Here is a 17,871-nt window from a genome sequence, read left to right on the forward strand (position 1 = left end):
AATGGATACCCTCACAAATAGCCCAGTTATAGAGAATTTGCTACCAATGACATTCATTCAAGTTGCTCATTTTGACATACTGATCTTTCTATCCATCTCTGGCCATCTTTGTTCTCTCTCTTTTTTTTAGGGAGGGGAGGGTATCTATTTTATTTCACTTTTCAGGTGGTTAAAATTGAACACATAACCATAGATAGCAACTTTTTAAAGGCAGTGTTTCCTAGCAGCAGCTGGATCTAGCCTGGCCAGCAGGAACCCTTGCATTTAGCCTTGTGTGTGTACTTCTCTTCATATTCTTGGGCAGGATCTGGGTCTTGCTATCTGGATCCACACACAGAAAGTATGAACAAAAGTTCTGGGCCCATGAAGCCCACATCCATTAGGAGATTAATTTCTCTTAGTGCTCTACCAGGGGGAAGGGAACAAAGAGAACACCTATACTTCATTTGTGTGCTGGAAAGATCAACTGAGGTAATAAATGAAAAATCTTTAATGTATAATCAGAACTCTATCTCAACTTGGTGCTTCTAAGATTTCTTCTTACTACCAAGGCATATTTTTATAGTATTACTGTATTTCTCATATAGTTTGTTTCCACCTGCAAACAGGAAGTAGAACCTCAAATTACGGCTAATATAACCTATATCAATACAGTCACTTAAGGTTGTTGTTGTTATTATTATTATTTTACCACAAAGTAAGTTAAGGTGATAGTGGAAGAAGAAATTCAAATACATAAATTGCTAATAATGTCTCAGACAAGATTTTTTTTTAAGAGTTGGAAGAGATCCTGAAAATATCTACAGTCCATTGTATATTATTGAAAGATGACAAAGTGATTTTGCCAAAGGTCACATAATTAGTGTGGTATAATCAGAAGTAGAACCCAGTCTTCCAAATCCTGGGTCAATGCTTATTGCATTTTTTCCCAAATGATCGTTCTCAGAAGGACACAGGGAGAATTCAACCACTGTGGTCAGAAATTAAAATAATGCATGAGAGGCTAATTAGATTAAGAGAAAATGACTTAGAATCAAAACAGTTCTAGGTTCTATTCGACCATACCAGCTATGTGTGTGTGTGGGTGGGGGTTGTTACTGTAATGACTAAGTGGTTAATGTATATAACACAACTGAGTAGAATTAGTGTTCAATAAATATTAGTTACTATATAGAATTTATTATATAAACTCTACTATTTTAGAGCTTAATGCTTTTACATTCATTATCTTCCTTGATTGTCCACTAATTCCTTGTGTGATTATAGGCAGTCTTGGCTTTGTAGACACTATGTTAGCTGAAATTTGTGCAAACCAGAGTGGTGTCCTTGCTTTTGCATGGTTCTATGGCAACTGAGAACTCAATTTCAACTGGCATGAATTTCAATGAACACTATAGAAGCAAAATGAGAACTGATATATTTCAATTTTACAGATGGGGAAATCAAGGTTCAGAGAAAATTTAAGAAATTCATAAAATGTTATTTAAGTGGAATGAAGTAGAAGGAAAAGCCCTGAGAAAAGGTTTCAACATTTTTCTTTGCATATGGAGGTTTGATAAAAAACATTTGAGTTGTTAGACTACTTGCCTTGCATGCACAAGGCCCTGGGTTCAATCTCCAGCATCACAATAAATAAGTAAGTAAATAAATAAATAACAACAACAACAAAAATAGTTTAGCCACAATAAACATGCATACTTTTAGTCAACAGAATTATTTATACAGGCTTGCGTGCTCTGAACAAACCCCCAGGACAGCTTCTACTGCTGTTAATAAAAGGATACAGCCAGAAAGCAAGCAGAAGACAAATTTGAAATGCCCTAATTCTCCTTAAGGTGATGGGGAGGGTGAAATAATGTGGCTTAGTAAAAGAGTATATTATATTACTTTAAGGCTAAATAAGTGTTTATTTTAAATATTCATATTAGATATACTTATGCCAAGTGAGAAATTATGCACATAAAATATTATTAAAATATTATTTTTAACAGAAAAAGGTTGAAATAACTTAAATACTGTTCAAATAACTTAAATACTGATCATATTTAGGGCTGTTTCAATTATCGCATAGCAGCAAAATGGGATAGTATGTAGTCATTAAAGGAATGATGAAGCTCTTTATGTTCCAATATGCAAAAATCCCTAAGCTATAATGTCAAAGGCAAGCTGCAGAATGGTGCACATGGTACTCTATCATTATCACTTACATAAAATGGGGGTAGGGATAGAAAGGAATCAACACATTTGCTGATATATGCAAAAAATAGCCCAGGAAGCGTATAAAAGCAACAATGTTGTTTGCCTATAGAAATGGAACCTAAAAATTACATGAATGGATTATCTAGCTCAAAAAGCAAATAAAGCAAAATAAAATTTAAAAAAATCTAAAGTTATTATAGGAAAGTTACTTGAATGTGGAGGACAGAACCACATTTTTTGTTTCTCAAACCATCTCCCAGAGAAGAAATTTAACACTAACAAACTGTTCGTGGATTAAACTGAAGAGCAAAGGCAAAGATATTCTCAAACTATGTTAAAATAAATGATTTGTGGGCTAGGGTGGAAGCTCTGTGGTAGAGCACCTGCCTAGCATGTGTGAAGCACTTGGTTCGATTCTTAGCACTGCATACAAATAAATAAAATAAAGGTCCATTGACAACTAAAAAATATTAAAAAAAAAGTTTTAATTTTGGATTGCAGGAACATGTTTATTATAATATCCTTTTATTTTTCTATACTAGACATATTTAAAGCAAAATAAAAAAGAAGATAACAACAGAAGTACAAGCAACCAAGAAAAAAATAGAAAAATTGGATTATGTGAATATTAAAAACAATTCTGCAATATATTAAATTATACATGTCAAATGAGTGTATGGTTTGTGAGTTGTATCTTTATAAAACTGTTTTAAATGAGGAAAGAAAAATGTCAACAGTTGAAAAATATGAACTAAGCATCAGATGTTTTGAGTTTTAGTCTCAGCCATGTTACTGACCTGCTACGTTAAATTATGAGTCAGTGTACCACTGAGCCAGTTTCTTCACTTACAAAATAAATGAGTTAAAGAAGATTCACTTCAAAATTCTTTTTAGTGTTAAAATTCTATAGCACTACAAAAGTCAGGTAAGTAATTAGGGGTTCAAAAATTCTTTCAGAGTCAAAATATTTAAGGAGCTGAAAACCAGTCTATCTCTTACTTCCATCTGTAATTTTACTGGAGGCAAGTCGAACAACTTCAGTGATCAAAGCCGTCTTTTCCAATCCACTTTTGGAAAAACCCACAGGAAAGTGATATTCCACAAAGAAAGTGCTAAAAAAAGAAAAAAGGTGATTAAAAAAAACCAAATAAGAAATCTATTTTCTATTTATGAATCTACACATCTTGGAAAGCCTATTTTCAGGACTTCTGATCACCAGAAGCTGTACCTCTTTTCTTCAAATCTTTCATTAGTCTGGTCATGTGGAATGAAAGGCTTGCTTCCACAGCACTTTCAATATGAAACATCTACTCTGATTTCTAAGGCCCTATTATACACAGTGATTTTTTTATTTGTTCTTTTTTAGATATACATGACAGTAGGATATATACATGAAAAGTATAACTTATACATATTACACAAACATGAAGTATAACTTACTCTAATTAGGATTCTAGTCTTGCGGTTGTACATCATGTGGAGTTTTACTGGTCATGTATTCATATGTGAACATTGGGAGTTATGACCAATTCATTCTACTGTCTTTCCTATTCCCATTCCCCCTTTCCCTTCATTCCCCTTTATCTAATCCAATGAACTTCTATTCTCCCCTCCCTTTCTTATTGTATGTTAGCATCTGCATAAGATAGAGAATATTTGGCCTTTGGTTTTTGGGGATTGGTTTATTTCATTTATCATAATAATCTCCAGATCCACCATTAACTGGCAAAAGTCATAAAGCCATTCTTTTCTATGGCTGAGTAATATGCCATTTTATACATAAATGTTGCCCTTTTTTGCTAACTGTAAGATCTATAAGAACAGAGATTGCTTCTTAATTTTCTTTATTCCCAACTTACCTAGCATAGTTCTTGGGACCTAGTGGGGATTCAATACATTTACATTGATTAACTGGTGGAGATGAAAACACATTACAAATCATAAAGTGTTATACAGTTATCAGTCATATTTTCCAAAAATATCAAACTTATCTTCTCATGTTAGAGACATACCGTTTTTTAGCTATTGTTAGCTTAGGTGGTCTCCCAGTAAGGCTTTTTTTGCCAGGGGTCACCTGGGGACTATCTGGAGGAACTCCCATTGTTTCGATGAACATTCTGACTGAATGTATTCTTCCCAGAAGGGCCAGTCTATCCACACTTAAGGTCGTCACTTGGGTATCTTCTGGAGTTTCAGAGAGCATCTGTTGTTCAACCAAATTTCTACAAGGAAATCATATAGACGGGCATGCAGACAGTTAAAGAGACCCAACATGAAAACAAACTAGCTTTCACAGGCAACAGGTAGGGCAATAAGTAAATTAATTCATAAGTGGAAATGGCTTTATCGGAATTTTGGTTCTAATCTACAACGAAAGAAATCTCAAAAAATGTAAAAAATTCTTTTAATAGTTGATCTCCACAAAAGTGTAAAAAATGATGTTATAGAATTAAGTTTCTCTTCTTTTCCAGAAAGGACAGAAAATTTATTCTAGCTATCCACTATCCTAATATAACTACTTTTGTCACTTTTGTGTATTCCTTCTCATTTGCTTTCCTTATTTTTCTACATAGGTGTGACCACAGTACATATACAATACAGTATTGTTTTCTCCCTTAACCATTTTAATTGTACCTATCTTTTCATATTATTAAAATTTTAAGGAACACAATGTTTACTGAGTTACTGTAACAGTCATTCTGATAGTGCTGGGTAAACACAGGTCATCACTTGAGGAGATCTTATGGAAATAATCTTCCTTTGCTTTTGCCTGTAATCAAACATCCACAGAGAAGCTCACCTATTTTTCTTGCCTGGTGCCTTCTTCTTTAGCTTCTGATCACTTAACTCCAGGACTTTAGAAGATCTGCCAAGAGCTTTTGACTGGTTCATATTTTTAGAAGGGACAACATCATCATCTTCACTGGGGAAATCACTGATACTAGTATCGGATTTCTATGGGAAGAAAATCAGAGAGAGACACTAAAAAATGATTGTTGTAAGAACAGCAGTAACAAAACATTTCTCTAAAAGTAAGTGCGTGCTTCCTTGAAATACATAATTATGTTACTGACATTGAGAGTAGAGACATAATCTCTTATTTCTCCTACTTATACAAAACTAAGCTACAGTTTAGCTCAAAGTAAATAAATCAAAGTCAATTCTTCTTTTAAATTCTTAATAACATTGACCACTATCTATTGACTGGCCACTATGCATTTGGTTTTATGCTAAATGCTGAATGTATATTTCTAATATTCACCACATTCTTATGAGGTACCCTTATTCCAATTTCTACAATTGAGAAAAGTTAGGCAATTTGTTTATGATCTATAGCTATAAGCAGCAAAGCCAAATTTTGATCTCCCTGGGTTTCAAAGTCTGTATTTTTGCCATACTTTGATACCAAATAACTGGTACAATGTCACCTAACTGGATGCAAAGACTCCCTTTTATTTATTTATTTATTTATTTATTTATTTATTTTTAACCATCCATACTACAAATGATTCATTCTTCTTCTAATCTTGCTAAGATTAATATATTTACTATATTTCACAAATTTCTTTAAGAGGAGCTAAATCCCCTGTGATTTTTATTGTGAGAAAGGATTCTACTGCAACGGATCGATTAACTTCTTTATCACAAAATGGAAAATAGAATGACATAATGGTTATTTGGCTTCAAATTTTAAAGCATAAAGCTTGTTAATACAAATTTAGGAGAGCAAATCAAAGCCATTTTAAGCCTATCATCTTCAATTTCCATTTTTCAGCTTCTCAGGGTGTATCATATATTGACCTATAAGGGAACAGATTAATTCAAATAAGCATGCTAAGAATATTCTTCTAGAAAGAAATACAACTTAAGTGGCAACTTTTATCTATTTAATTTTTAATCAATTAATTAATTAACTTATAGTCCTGGGGATTAAACACAGGGCCTTGTATATGGGCAGCAATGGCGCTGCCACTGAGCTACATCCCTGCCTGCTAAGTGGAAGGTTTTTAAAGATGGTCTTTGACAGGGAAATCAAAATCTAGATAGGTTTACAGGCTGAAAGAAATTAGAGTAAATATACACTAGACTGTTCAAAAACTAAAACTTTCAGGAACCCAAGACACAAGATAATAATGTTGAATTTCTATGTTATTTGATATAAGTATATCAAACACTGACTCTGGGGAAGGACATGAGTATTCTAACTTCTGGGTCTTCCCATTGCCTCATGGTCAACTGGTTTTCTCTTTCTTCCAGTTCACCAACATTTTCTTCTCTTTTTTTAAATATTTTTTAGTGTTGATGGATCTTTATTTTATTCATTTATTTACATGTGGTGCTGAGAATTGAACCCAGTGCCTCACACATGTGAGGCAAGCACTCTACCACTGAGCCACAACCTCAGCCCCTCCACCAACATTTTCTAAAATTATTTTGTTAAAATAGCATAGGGAATTACTTAGCACCATTCATACATTCATTTATTTCACTAAGTATTCACTAAGTGAGTACTCATTATCTGTTAGGCCTTTGCTGTACTGGCAATACAAAGATAATAAAGATGTGTCCCTGTTTATGAGGCACCATATCAAACAATGTGGTAAAAGCTATATCAGCTGGGCACTGTGGCACATCCTGTAATCCCAGCAGCTTGGGAGGCTGATCATGAGTTTAAAGCTAGCCTCAGCAAAAGCAAGGCACTAAGCAACTCAGTGAGATCCTATTTATAAATAAAAGATACAAAATAGGGCTAAGGATGTGGCTCAGTGGTCGAGTGCCCCCGAGTTCAATCCCCGGTACCCCAAAACCAAAACCAACAAACAACAAACAAACAAACAAAAAAGAATTATACCAGAAGTATATGTAAGATATTGTGGGCATTCAGGCAACAAATTTTGTTCAGGGGAGTCTGGAAGGTTTCTGCAAAGAGGTGATGAGTTGATTCTTAAAGAATGAAGTTTACCAGATGGGTAAGGCTATTTCAGCATTCACAGTAGAAGGTTTAATACCAACAAAAAATATGGAGACACAAGAAGAGCTAGAAAGTTTGAAGAATGGGATGAGATTCTAGCTAGAGTCTCCAATTGGTAAAGGGAAAGTGGGAGATGAGGTTAGGGAGGTAAGTAAAGATGAGGTTAGGGAGGTAAGTCTCATACTGCTCAAGACTTATGAGACAGTATGGTCTAGCAGAAAAAAAAAAAAGTGTGGTCTAGCTTTGTGCCAGACAGACTAGGATAAGAATTCTTAATGACTAGTACTTAACCTCTCAAAGCTTATGATATGTAAAATAAAGAGAATACCATCTCACGGAGCTAATAAAAGAATTAATTAAACAATAGATTTAAAATATTTGGTATAGTTCTCAATAAATGATAGATAATATGTAAAGACCTGACACAGAAAATGGGTAATAAATAATAAATGTGTAAAAAATAACTCTTTTCCTCTTTGGCTCATAGGTAACATAGCATCAATAATGATTGGTAACCGAGGAGGTCATGAAATCTTAACAATTCATAATGCCTTTCAACTGCATCTCCTCCTTCCCATTTCCACTGCTGCCACTGCCACTCTCATTCTGGCTCTCTCTCACACCTCAATGGCTTCCTGTCTGCTTCTGTTCATTTCTCCCTCAGTGTGCTCCCTCCATGGTTGCTACATTAAGATTCCTAAAACCCTATTTGGCCATGTCATTTCTTCCTTGCCTGACATTCAAAGGCTTTCACATTGGCTACAGTGTGCTAACCTGCCTTATCAACTTTTTTTCTACACATATTCCTTTCTTTCTCTCTTTCTCCTTTATTTTTTCCCCCAGGGTGTTGGGGATCAAACTCAGGGCCTCATGTATGCTAGGCAGATATTCTACTACGGATTTATGTTCCTCAACCCCTCTATACGAATTCTCATCTAGTTAAGTTGGATCCTCTGAAGTAAATAAGTATGTGTTTTCTTTTCTTTTTTTTTTAATATTTATTTTTTAGTTCTCGGTGGATACAACATCTTTATTTTATTTTTATGTGGTGCTGAGGATTGAACCCAGCGCCCTGTGCATGCCAGGCGAGTGCGCTACCGCTTAAGCCATATCCCCAGCCCAAGTATGTGTTTTCTACTTAGGCCATTCTTTCAAGTCTCAATTAAAACCCTTTAGGCCTGACAATCGCATGTAAAAGTTCTTCCTACCTCTTTTGAATCCTGGGAGCCCTCAGTGTCTTACAACTGAGTTAGTACCCCTTACCTTGTATTTCAGTTATCTTTTTCTGATCTTGAAAAAAGGAAAGTCAGGCTTCCTATGTTTGGATGTGGTTTGAGTGTGTGCCTTAAGGTTCATGTATTGGAAGCTTGTACTTTCAGTATGGAAAATGGAGGTAGAATTGTTGGGAGGTAGAAACTTTTACGTGAGGCCTCATGAGAGGTCCTTAGATTAGGGGCAAGCCTGCAGAAGATATTGTGGGATACCCGTCTCTTGATTTTCTGTTTGGTAATGTGATCTTTTCTTCTCATATATGCTCCCTTCACTGCCATCTGCTATGAGATGATGTAGCCAAGAAGGGCCCTCACCAGAACCTACACTGTGCTGTGTCTACTTTTAGTCTCTAAAACTATAAATTAAAAAAACCCTTTTCTTTATAAATTTAGCCTAATTCAGGTATTTTGTTGTAGTAACAAAAATTTACTAATATAAAGACTATGACAATAATCTTGACACATGATTACTTGTGGAACAGGACTAGACTTACTATGTATAGACTCCTGAAGATGCTACATCAGTGAATAGAATATACAATATGCTAGATGTAAGAAAGAGCTATGAAAAAACAAATCTGCCTGAAAAGAGAGTGACCTGTCTTATGGGCAAAAAGAGGTATTTTTCAATACCTGTGAGTAGAAGTATTTCTAGAATATTTTAAATAGATACCAGGTCAAGGGTGATCTGAGAGTATACCTATGTTTAGTTCTTCCTCAGAAGTGCTCTAAGGAAGTCATATAATATATTATTAAGACCACAGGCTTTGGATTCAGGCTAATTTGAAATCTAAATTTTGGTTCTAATATTTATTATGTGTTCTTGTCAAAATATTCAATCTTTTTTTTTTTTAAACTTTAATTTTTTTTTTTTTTTAGTTGTTGATAGTCCTTTATTTATTTTACGTGGTGCCTCACACATGTCAGGCAAGTGCCCTACCGCTGAGCCTGAGCCCCAGCCCCAGCCCCAGCCCCAAATACTCAATCTTATTAGGCCTGTCTCCTGATCTATAAAATGAAGATACTATTTTTCTCTTCATATTGTCATTATGATTAAATAAGGTAACATATGATTTAAAAGGTAAGGCTTTCTGTTTGGCACATGGTATCATGTCTGCAGCTACTAAAAATACTTGTTTTCTTCTATTCCTAAAGCTTTGGGTTCAATGACTTACAGGTGCTGTGTAAAATAAGTTCTCCAGGAGACTCTGGTCATACTGCGGGTCGTTTAGCTCACTGCTGCAGTACACATCACTCCCAGGGGAAGGGGAATCTGGAGGGGAGCCTAACCCATTCCAGAAATGACCTCGGGATAATTCAGCACTGCAGAGAAAAGAAAAACAAAGCAGAAGGACTTTAACACAAGTTTCAGCTGTTCTTTCATTAGTAAGATTTGAAAGTTCTAAACATGGAAAAGATAGGTTAAACTCACATGAAACAGAAGACTATTAGAAAATATTTTCCAATTATATTCCCCCCACCCACCCCCGGGATGACAACTAGTATCCAAAATCCACTAATGACATTGATTGTGATCTCACTCAGCATTTCTTGGTCATCTATTATGTGTTAGGTCTTGGATGATATAGGGAGGGGTAAGCTAACACAATCTGTACTCTTGTGGAGTTTTTGGTCTAGTAGGAAAAAAAAAAGGTAACTATAATTTAATAAGTTAAGTGTTTATACCTTCTTCCATTAAGTAATTATGTGCATTTAGGATTCATTATGGCATGATTAGTTTTATGGGGATATAAAAATGAGTAAAATTTTCTACTTGCAAGAAGTTGGTAAACTAATAGGAAGATAAGCACATAAATAACTATAAATTCAAAAATTTTAAGGAATAATTTCTGTTTTTTAAAATTCATACCATTCTGGTACTGTTTTAGAGAATTTTTACTTTCTATCTTTTCCTTCAGGTCCTTGTATAAATCTCATATTTTCCCTCAAAATGTAAGCTCCTTAAAGGCAAAGTATATGCTATTTGTATTTTGTTTTTCTCTTATACTAACTAGCACTTAATGAACATCTGTTAATGAACTTAATGACTTCTTAATTAACACCTATTGTTAATAATAAAAGCAATAATATTTATTAAATACTATGTGCCTCGGGCCTGGGGTTGTGGCTCAGAAGTAGAGTGCTTGCCTCCCATGTGTGAGGCACTGGGTTTGATCCTTAGCACCACATAAAAATAAATAAAAACAAAATAAAGATATTGTGTCCATCTACAACTAAAAAGTTAAAAAAATACTATGTGCAGGCATTGAGCTATGCATTTTGCTATTTCTTTCTACTTTCTTCCCTTTCAAGCTAGCTGCTTTACTTTTTAATTTCTCAAGAAAATAGTACATAATCACTACCTTCAAATGAGATGATGCTTTTACATTACTTTGAATGAGCAGTTGCAGCAAATTCTCCCTTTCTTACCTTTCCCTAATCTACAGCAGGGTTTCTCAACCTTACTACTGACATACTGGGTCAGATAATTGTCATTGGGCTGTCCTGTGCATTTTGGGTCCCTGGCCTCTACTCACTAGATACCAGAAGTATTCCTCCCCAAATGCCTCCAAACATTCTCAAAAGTCATGTGGGTTAGGGATGTGGACAATCATCCCCAAGTTGTGGACCATTAATAAATTGCAATCTCTCTCTCAAAAAGAACAACTTCCTGCTGGGTGAGGTGGCATACACCTGTAATCCCAGCGTCTTGGGAGGCTGAGGCACGAGGATCACAAGTTCAAAACCAGCCTCAGCCTTAGCAAGGCCCTAAGTAACTCAGTGAAACCCTGTTTCTTAATAAAGTATTAAAAGGGCTGAGGATGTAGCTCAGTGGTTAAGTGCCCTGGGTTCAATCCCTGGAACAACAACAACAACAAAAAAGAACAACTTCATAACTGCCAAAATCCAGTTAAGAGTATCCCAATCTAGAGGCTTCTCTGAAGCTTCTGAGCACTAATGCTTTGAGAAATTCTACTTCTTATACTCTACAATAAACTTTCTTACTTGTCACTTATGTTCTCTCTCTATTCCAGCAGCTTGCTTTCTGCCCCCACTTTGCATACCCCTAAAGTTAGAGATCTCCACTGTTTATAGTATATAGTCCTCCACATTTTACTTCTTTTCTTACAGTGTAAGATTTCTTTGAACTTAACTCATTGTCTAGGACATATTGGATTTTGCCTATGTTGCCTGGCCATAAGACAAGCCCACTTTTAGCACTATCTCTTCTTTTTCTTCCTCCCCTGCTTTTTTTGTTTGTTTTGTTTTTGGTGGTGCTGGATTGAAACCAGGGCCTGCAGCATGCTAGCCAAGTGCTCTGACACTGAACTACACCCTCAGCCCTTCTTTTTCTTCTTACATATAATTTTTAATCAAATATATATACTTATTTCGAAAGTTAAGAAGACAACAGGCTGATAATTAAAAACAGTAGTTGCCTAAATTCCTAAAGACAATTGCTTTCAACTCCCTGAGATGCTCCTGGTATTTATCAACATATTTCTATACTATTTTCAGGGTTAACATATCAGAACCAAGTGTAGGATAATTAACTTACTTCCTTTCTTATACAATTTTACTTTCTGTCTTATACAACTCCTGGTTTTCCTTGGTATTAATAAGTGTCTTAATTTTCATTTGCAGAGTTTTATATGTACCTATTACTATTTTATTACTCAACTCCCCCCCAGACTTGGCCAATATATATTTTATTCTTCCTTGTCCCCCAGGCCTCAGAAACGTCTCCTCTGAAGCTCTGTCCTGTACAGATTGCTTGCTCTGTAAATATGACATACATCCTAAACCTCCTTTTATCTCTCTTCTGTGTTGTATTCCCTCCTTCTTGGACTCCATGTCTTCCTTTTCCTTCTTAAGCCCTCTCTTCGATAGAAGATATCCCTCTAAGGTTTCCTGAAGAATACTGATAGGTAAACTTTTGAGATTCTCAATATATGAAGGTATTTTTTTCTCCACTATCTCACTTGATTGATAGTTTGATTAGTAATGGAAGTTTATATTGCAAATAATTTTTTAATATTTGTTTTTAGTTGTAGTTGGACATAATCTTTATTTTATTTATTTTTATGTGGTGCTGAGGATTGAACCCAGCACCTCACATGTGCCAGGCAAGCACTCTACCGCTGAGCCACAGCCCCAGCCCCACAAATAATTTTTAATTCAAAATTATGAAGACATTTCTCTACTATCTTCCAGGGAACTGTGGATAGTCCTGATGTCATTCCAATTCCAACAAATAGGTGATTTTTTATTTTCTTTAATACTGTCTCTTTATACTCAGTATTTCAAAATTTCATGATTATACATCTTGATGTGGCTTTTTAAATTTATTGTGTTGGATCCTAAGTTGTTTTTCTCCTAAACAGCTTTATAATATATGATTCATATACCATATTATTCACCCACAAAGCAATTTTATAGCTAATACATTCACAAATATAAGCAGCCATCACTCCAGTCAATTTTAAACATTTTCATCACCTCAAAACAAAACTCCATAACCTTTACTTTCATTACCCTATCCACCATTACATTCAACCTTAAGGAACCACTGATAATAATTACACTATCTTTATAGATTTGCCTATTTTGGACATTTCAAATAAATGAAGTCATAAAATATATAATCACTTGGCACTGATTTTTTTCAATTTATGTGTTTTTAAAGTTCATCCATGCTGTCATATGTATCAACACTTTGTTTTTTTTTTATTGCCAAATAATATTCCACTAATGGATATTTCATGTTTTAAAAGTCCATTTTCCAGGTGGTAGACATCTGGCTTGTTTCCATTTTTTGAATATTATGAATAATGCTGCTAGATTCATTCATATACATGTTTTTGTTTGGATATATGCTTTCATTTTCCTTGGGTATATGCCTAGGAGTTGATCATATGGTAAGTCTATGTGTTACAGTTTGAGGAACTGATAAACAATTTTCCAAAGTACCATTTACTTTACATTTGTACCTTTTACATTATCATAAGCAGTATACTAGGATTCTAGATTCTCTACATTCCCATCAATACTTATTATCCAGACTTTTTAAATCTAGTGGGTGTGAAGTGGTATCTCATTGTTTTGATTTGCATTTCCCTGACAAATAATGGTGTTGTGCATCTTTTCATGTATAAATTTACCACTTAAATATCTTGCTTGGAGAAATGTTCAATCAGATCCACTGTCCATATTTTAAAGAATTATTTGTCTCTTCAGTCATATGAATTCTTATAAATTCTGAGTTATATAAGTCCCTTATCAGATATAAGATCTGCAATTTTTTCCTGTTCTCTTGTCTTTCCTCTTTAATAGTCAGTGGAAGCACAAAAATTTTTAATTTTGAGATGTCCAATTTGTTTATTGTATTGCTTGTGCTTTTTTAAAAAAACTTAAGATTTATTTTATATTATACCAATTTATCTGCTGCCAAATCACAGGACTTCTTTTTTTGAAACTCAATATATCTTTTACAAAAATTTTAAATGCATCTTGCCAGTAGTAAATTTTTGAGCATACATCTCAATAAATGTCTTAATTAACTTATAAGTTACACATGTAAATATGATATGCATATACCACCATATTAACAGGATCACATTATAAAATACACACAAAAACAAAATTCTAGAAGAATGAGATACACTCCTCATGATTCAGGGGCTGGGGCTGGGGATTGAACCCGGGGGTGCTTTACCACTGAGCCATACCCCTAGCTCTTTTTTTAAAATTTTATTTATTATTAATTTATTATTATTTATTATAATTATTGTTTATTACTAATTAATTTATCTCAATTAGGTATACATGACAGCAGAATGTATTTTGATTCATTTTACAATTACAGCACAACTTTTCATTTCTCTATTGTTTGTGCTTTTGGTGCCATATCTAAGATGCTTATCCTAATCCAAGGTCATTAAGGTTTACCGTCTATTTTTTATGTTAGCCCTTCCATTTAGCTGTTTGATTCATTTTGAGTTAATTTTTGAAGATGGTGAGGTAAAGATCCAACTTCACTTTATCTAGGTATCCCAGCATCATTCGTTGTGAAGACAATTCTTCTATCACTGAGTGATCTTAACAGCCTTATTGACTATCAGCTGACTAAAGATAGACCCTTGGGTATTCTAAACTATCAATTCTATTTCATTGATTTATTTGTCTATCCTTATGCTAGTACTACACTGACTTGATTGCTATTGCTTAGTTAAGTTTTAAAATTGAGAAGTGTGACTCCCATTTCAAGAATGTTTTGGCTATTCTGGGTCCTTTACAATTTCACATGAATTTTAAAAGCAGCCTGTCAATTTTAACAAAGGAATCAACTGGAATTCTGACAGGGATTGTGCTGAATCATGAACATGTAATGTTTTTCTATTTACTTAGACCTTTTGAAATTTCTTTCAACAGTGTTTTATAGTTTTTAGAGTTTATGTTTTACACATCTTTTGTTGGATTTATTCCTAAGTATTTTATTCTTTTTGATGTCATTATAAATGAAATTGTTTTCTAAATTTATTTTCAGATTGCTCATTGCAAGCATGTAAATATATAATAGATTTCTGCATACTGATCTTGAATCCTACAATCTTGCTGAACTTAGTGCTAATTTTTATTAGATTCTTAATCATTTTTATTGAATTCTTTATAATTTTCAATGTACTAGATCATTTCATCTTTACAGAGATATTTTTCTTCATCCTTTCCTATTTAGGTTCCTTTTATTTATTTTTCCTAATTGAAACAGCTAGAAGCTATTGCACAATGTTTAATAGAACTGCTGAGAGCAAATATCCTTGCTTTTTCCTAATCTTAGGAAGAACACATCTAGTCTTTTAACATTAAGCATAATGTTAACTCTGTGTTTTCTGTAGATGCTGAGGATTTTCTCTTCTAATCCAAGCTTACTGAGCATTTTGTCATGCAAGATCATTAGATTTTTGTCAAATGCTTCTCTCCATCTTTTGAGATGATCCTGTGGCTTTTGTTTTTTATTCTATTTATATTGTATATCACATAAATTGGTTTTCAGAAATTAAACTGACCTTACATTCTAAGTAAATTCCACTGGGTCATGGTATAAAATTTTAGTTACTTGGCTTGGTTTGAGAATATTTTGTGGGGAATTGTTGTCTCCATATACATATTGATCTGTAGTTTTCTTGTGATGCCTCTGTCTAGATTTGGTAACAGAGTAATGTTGGCTTCATAAAATAGAAGGAAAGACTTCCCTACTATTCCAATTTTTAGAAGAATTTGTGAAATATTAGTATTAACTCTTCTTTAACTGTTTGGTAGAATTCATCAATAAAAACTGGGCCTGGGCTTTTCTTTGTAGGTAGTTTTTTGAATTACTAATTCAATCCCTACTTGTTACAGGTCTATTTCTTCTTGAGTAAATTTTAGTAATCTGTGTCTTTCTAGCAATCTGTCCATTTTATCTAAATTATTTGTCTTTAAAAAGGTTTTAAGTGTTTTAATTAGTGAATTATAGTTATACATAATATTGGGATTCATTTTGACATAATCATGCATGCATGGAATATAATTTATTCCACTTCAATCTCCAGTACTGCCTCTTTCTCTCCTCTCCTTCTTCCCATTGCCCATCTTCTATTCTACTGGTCTTCCTTCTATTTATTTATAGTTATTTTTTAAAAAATTAGTGCTTTAGGGGCTGGGATTGTGGCTCAGCCATAGAGTGCTCACCTAGCAGGTGTAAGGCCCTGGGATTGATCCTCAGCACCATATAAAAATAAATAAATAAATAAATAAATAAATAAATAAATAAATAAATGTATTGTATCCAACTACAACTAAAATATAAATATTTTAAAATAAAAAAGTAAAAAAATTTAGTACTTTATAGACATAGAGAAAGGTGAAATTCATCATGCTAAGTGTAATAAGCCAGATTCATAAAGTCAAGGTTTCAATGTTTTCTTTCAAATGTGAAAGCTAGACCAAAATAAGGGGGAAAAAGGAAGGGATCCCATAAAAATAGAAGGGAGATCACTGAAGCAGAAGTAGAGGAAAGGATAGAGAGGGAGTGGGGAAGGAGGAGGGAGAGGAAAAGGAATGCATGGTGGAATGAAATTGACCAAATTATATTATGTAAATTATCTTTTATTGTCATCCAAATGTTCACAGAATTCATTCATAACGTTTTATTTCTATAAAATTGGTATTAACGTTCCCTGTTTAATTTCGAATTCTAGTGATTTGCATATCCTCTTTTTAAAAAAATATTTATTTTTTAGTTGTAGTTGGACACAATACCTTTATTTTACTTATTTATTTTTATGTGGTGCTGAGGATCAAACCCAGGCCTCATGTTCAAGGCAAGCGCTCTGCTACTAAACTACAGTCTCAGCCTCCTTTCTCTTGCTTATGTCCTACTCCTCCCTCAGAAGATACCTACTGATTGGCGCTATGGGGAGAGGGAGTTCTAAGTCCTTGGCTGCCCCAGTAAGGAGGGAAGTTTCTATGTGTCTGAGTTAGAAGAGATGGGGTAGGGGGTCTTGGCTCAAGTATCAGCACAGAAGCTGATATGCTCCAGTTCAGGAGAATCTTTTCATTTCCTCTTTTCTGAAACTAATTATTTGGTTGTTGAACTTCTTGAATATATCCTCAATTTTGTCTTTTCTTTCCTACTTTCCAACTCTGCCTTAAGGGGAAAATAGAATTTTCCCTCACTTACCTCTTCCATATGTTCTGTTAAATCCTGTTGTCTCTATGTTAGAGGCATTCCTTGAATGCCTATAAATCTTAGCTATCTGGTCATATTAAAGTCAGGTCCTCAAATGCTGACTGAAAGTCCTATTTCTACCTTGAGAATCGGAGGAAACTTGTTGACTGGTGGGTTTCATTATAAAATAATTAATTGGGCAGAGCCAGATCATTTTAGAGGGTAACCTCCATGGTTGGTGTCTTTCTTCTTGAGCTGGAGTTTCCATGCATAATCTCATCTCCTGTCTGGGAGGTAGTGACTGTCAGTGTGCTAGGAATCAAGGAGCAAAGGGAGTTTGGGAATGGAGGAATATTCATCGTTCTCATATGTAGAATTTAAACTTTCCCTCAGTATGGTGCTCACCCTCACCTTCAATTGCATTTGACATCCTTGAATCCAGAGATCTGATAGTACTACCTCTACAAAGAATAAACTCTAGTCTTTGACTGGGCAGGAAAATGTCAGTCTGTTGGTTCTGTCACTCATAGAGGGACAGTTATTATAATAATAATAATACTCAATATTTATTGAGAGGTTACTCTATGCCAGCAGTATTCTATCAAGTTTATAGGAATTAAATCATTTAATTTGCTCACAAAATATCACTAAAGTAGATTATATTATGATATCTATTTAACGGATAAAGAAACTACAGTAAAATGTGGTTATAACTTTGG

At 34.2% G+C, this 17,871-nt stretch overlaps 1 protein-coding gene across 3 annotated transcripts in view; it reads right to left on the reverse strand.

Annotated features, from left to right (window-relative positions):
• C2cd3 (C2 domain containing 3 centriole elongation regulator) overlaps window positions 1–17,871 on the reverse strand; it is a 145,959-nt gene that overhangs the window by 86,762 nt on the left and 41,326 nt on the right. For all 3 annotated transcript variants that reach the window (XR_006851286.2, XM_046441952.2, XM_046441951.2), the window contains 4 exons: window positions 9,618–9,765; window positions 5,000–5,154; window positions 4,212–4,421; window positions 3,199–3,311 (listed from right to left, as the gene is read on the reverse strand). Coding sequence is in view for 2 of the 3 variants with exons in the window: in XM_046441952.2 (XP_046297908.1) it covers window positions 3,199–3,311; window positions 4,212–4,421; window positions 5,000–5,154; window positions 9,618–9,765 (626 nt within the window). In the remaining variant the exon portion in view is untranslated. The remainder of the gene's footprint in view (window positions 1–3,198; window positions 3,312–4,211; window positions 4,422–4,999; window positions 5,155–9,617; window positions 9,766–17,871) is intronic.

This window comes from Marmota monax, unplaced genomic scaffold, assembly GCF_021218885.2.
Source record: "Marmota monax isolate L192 unplaced genomic scaffold, Marmota_monax_Labrador192_F-V1.1 WCK01_AAM20220418_F8-fsc00068, whole genome shotgun sequence".
NCBI lineage: Eukaryota > Metazoa > Chordata > Mammalia > Rodentia > Sciuridae > Marmota > Marmota monax.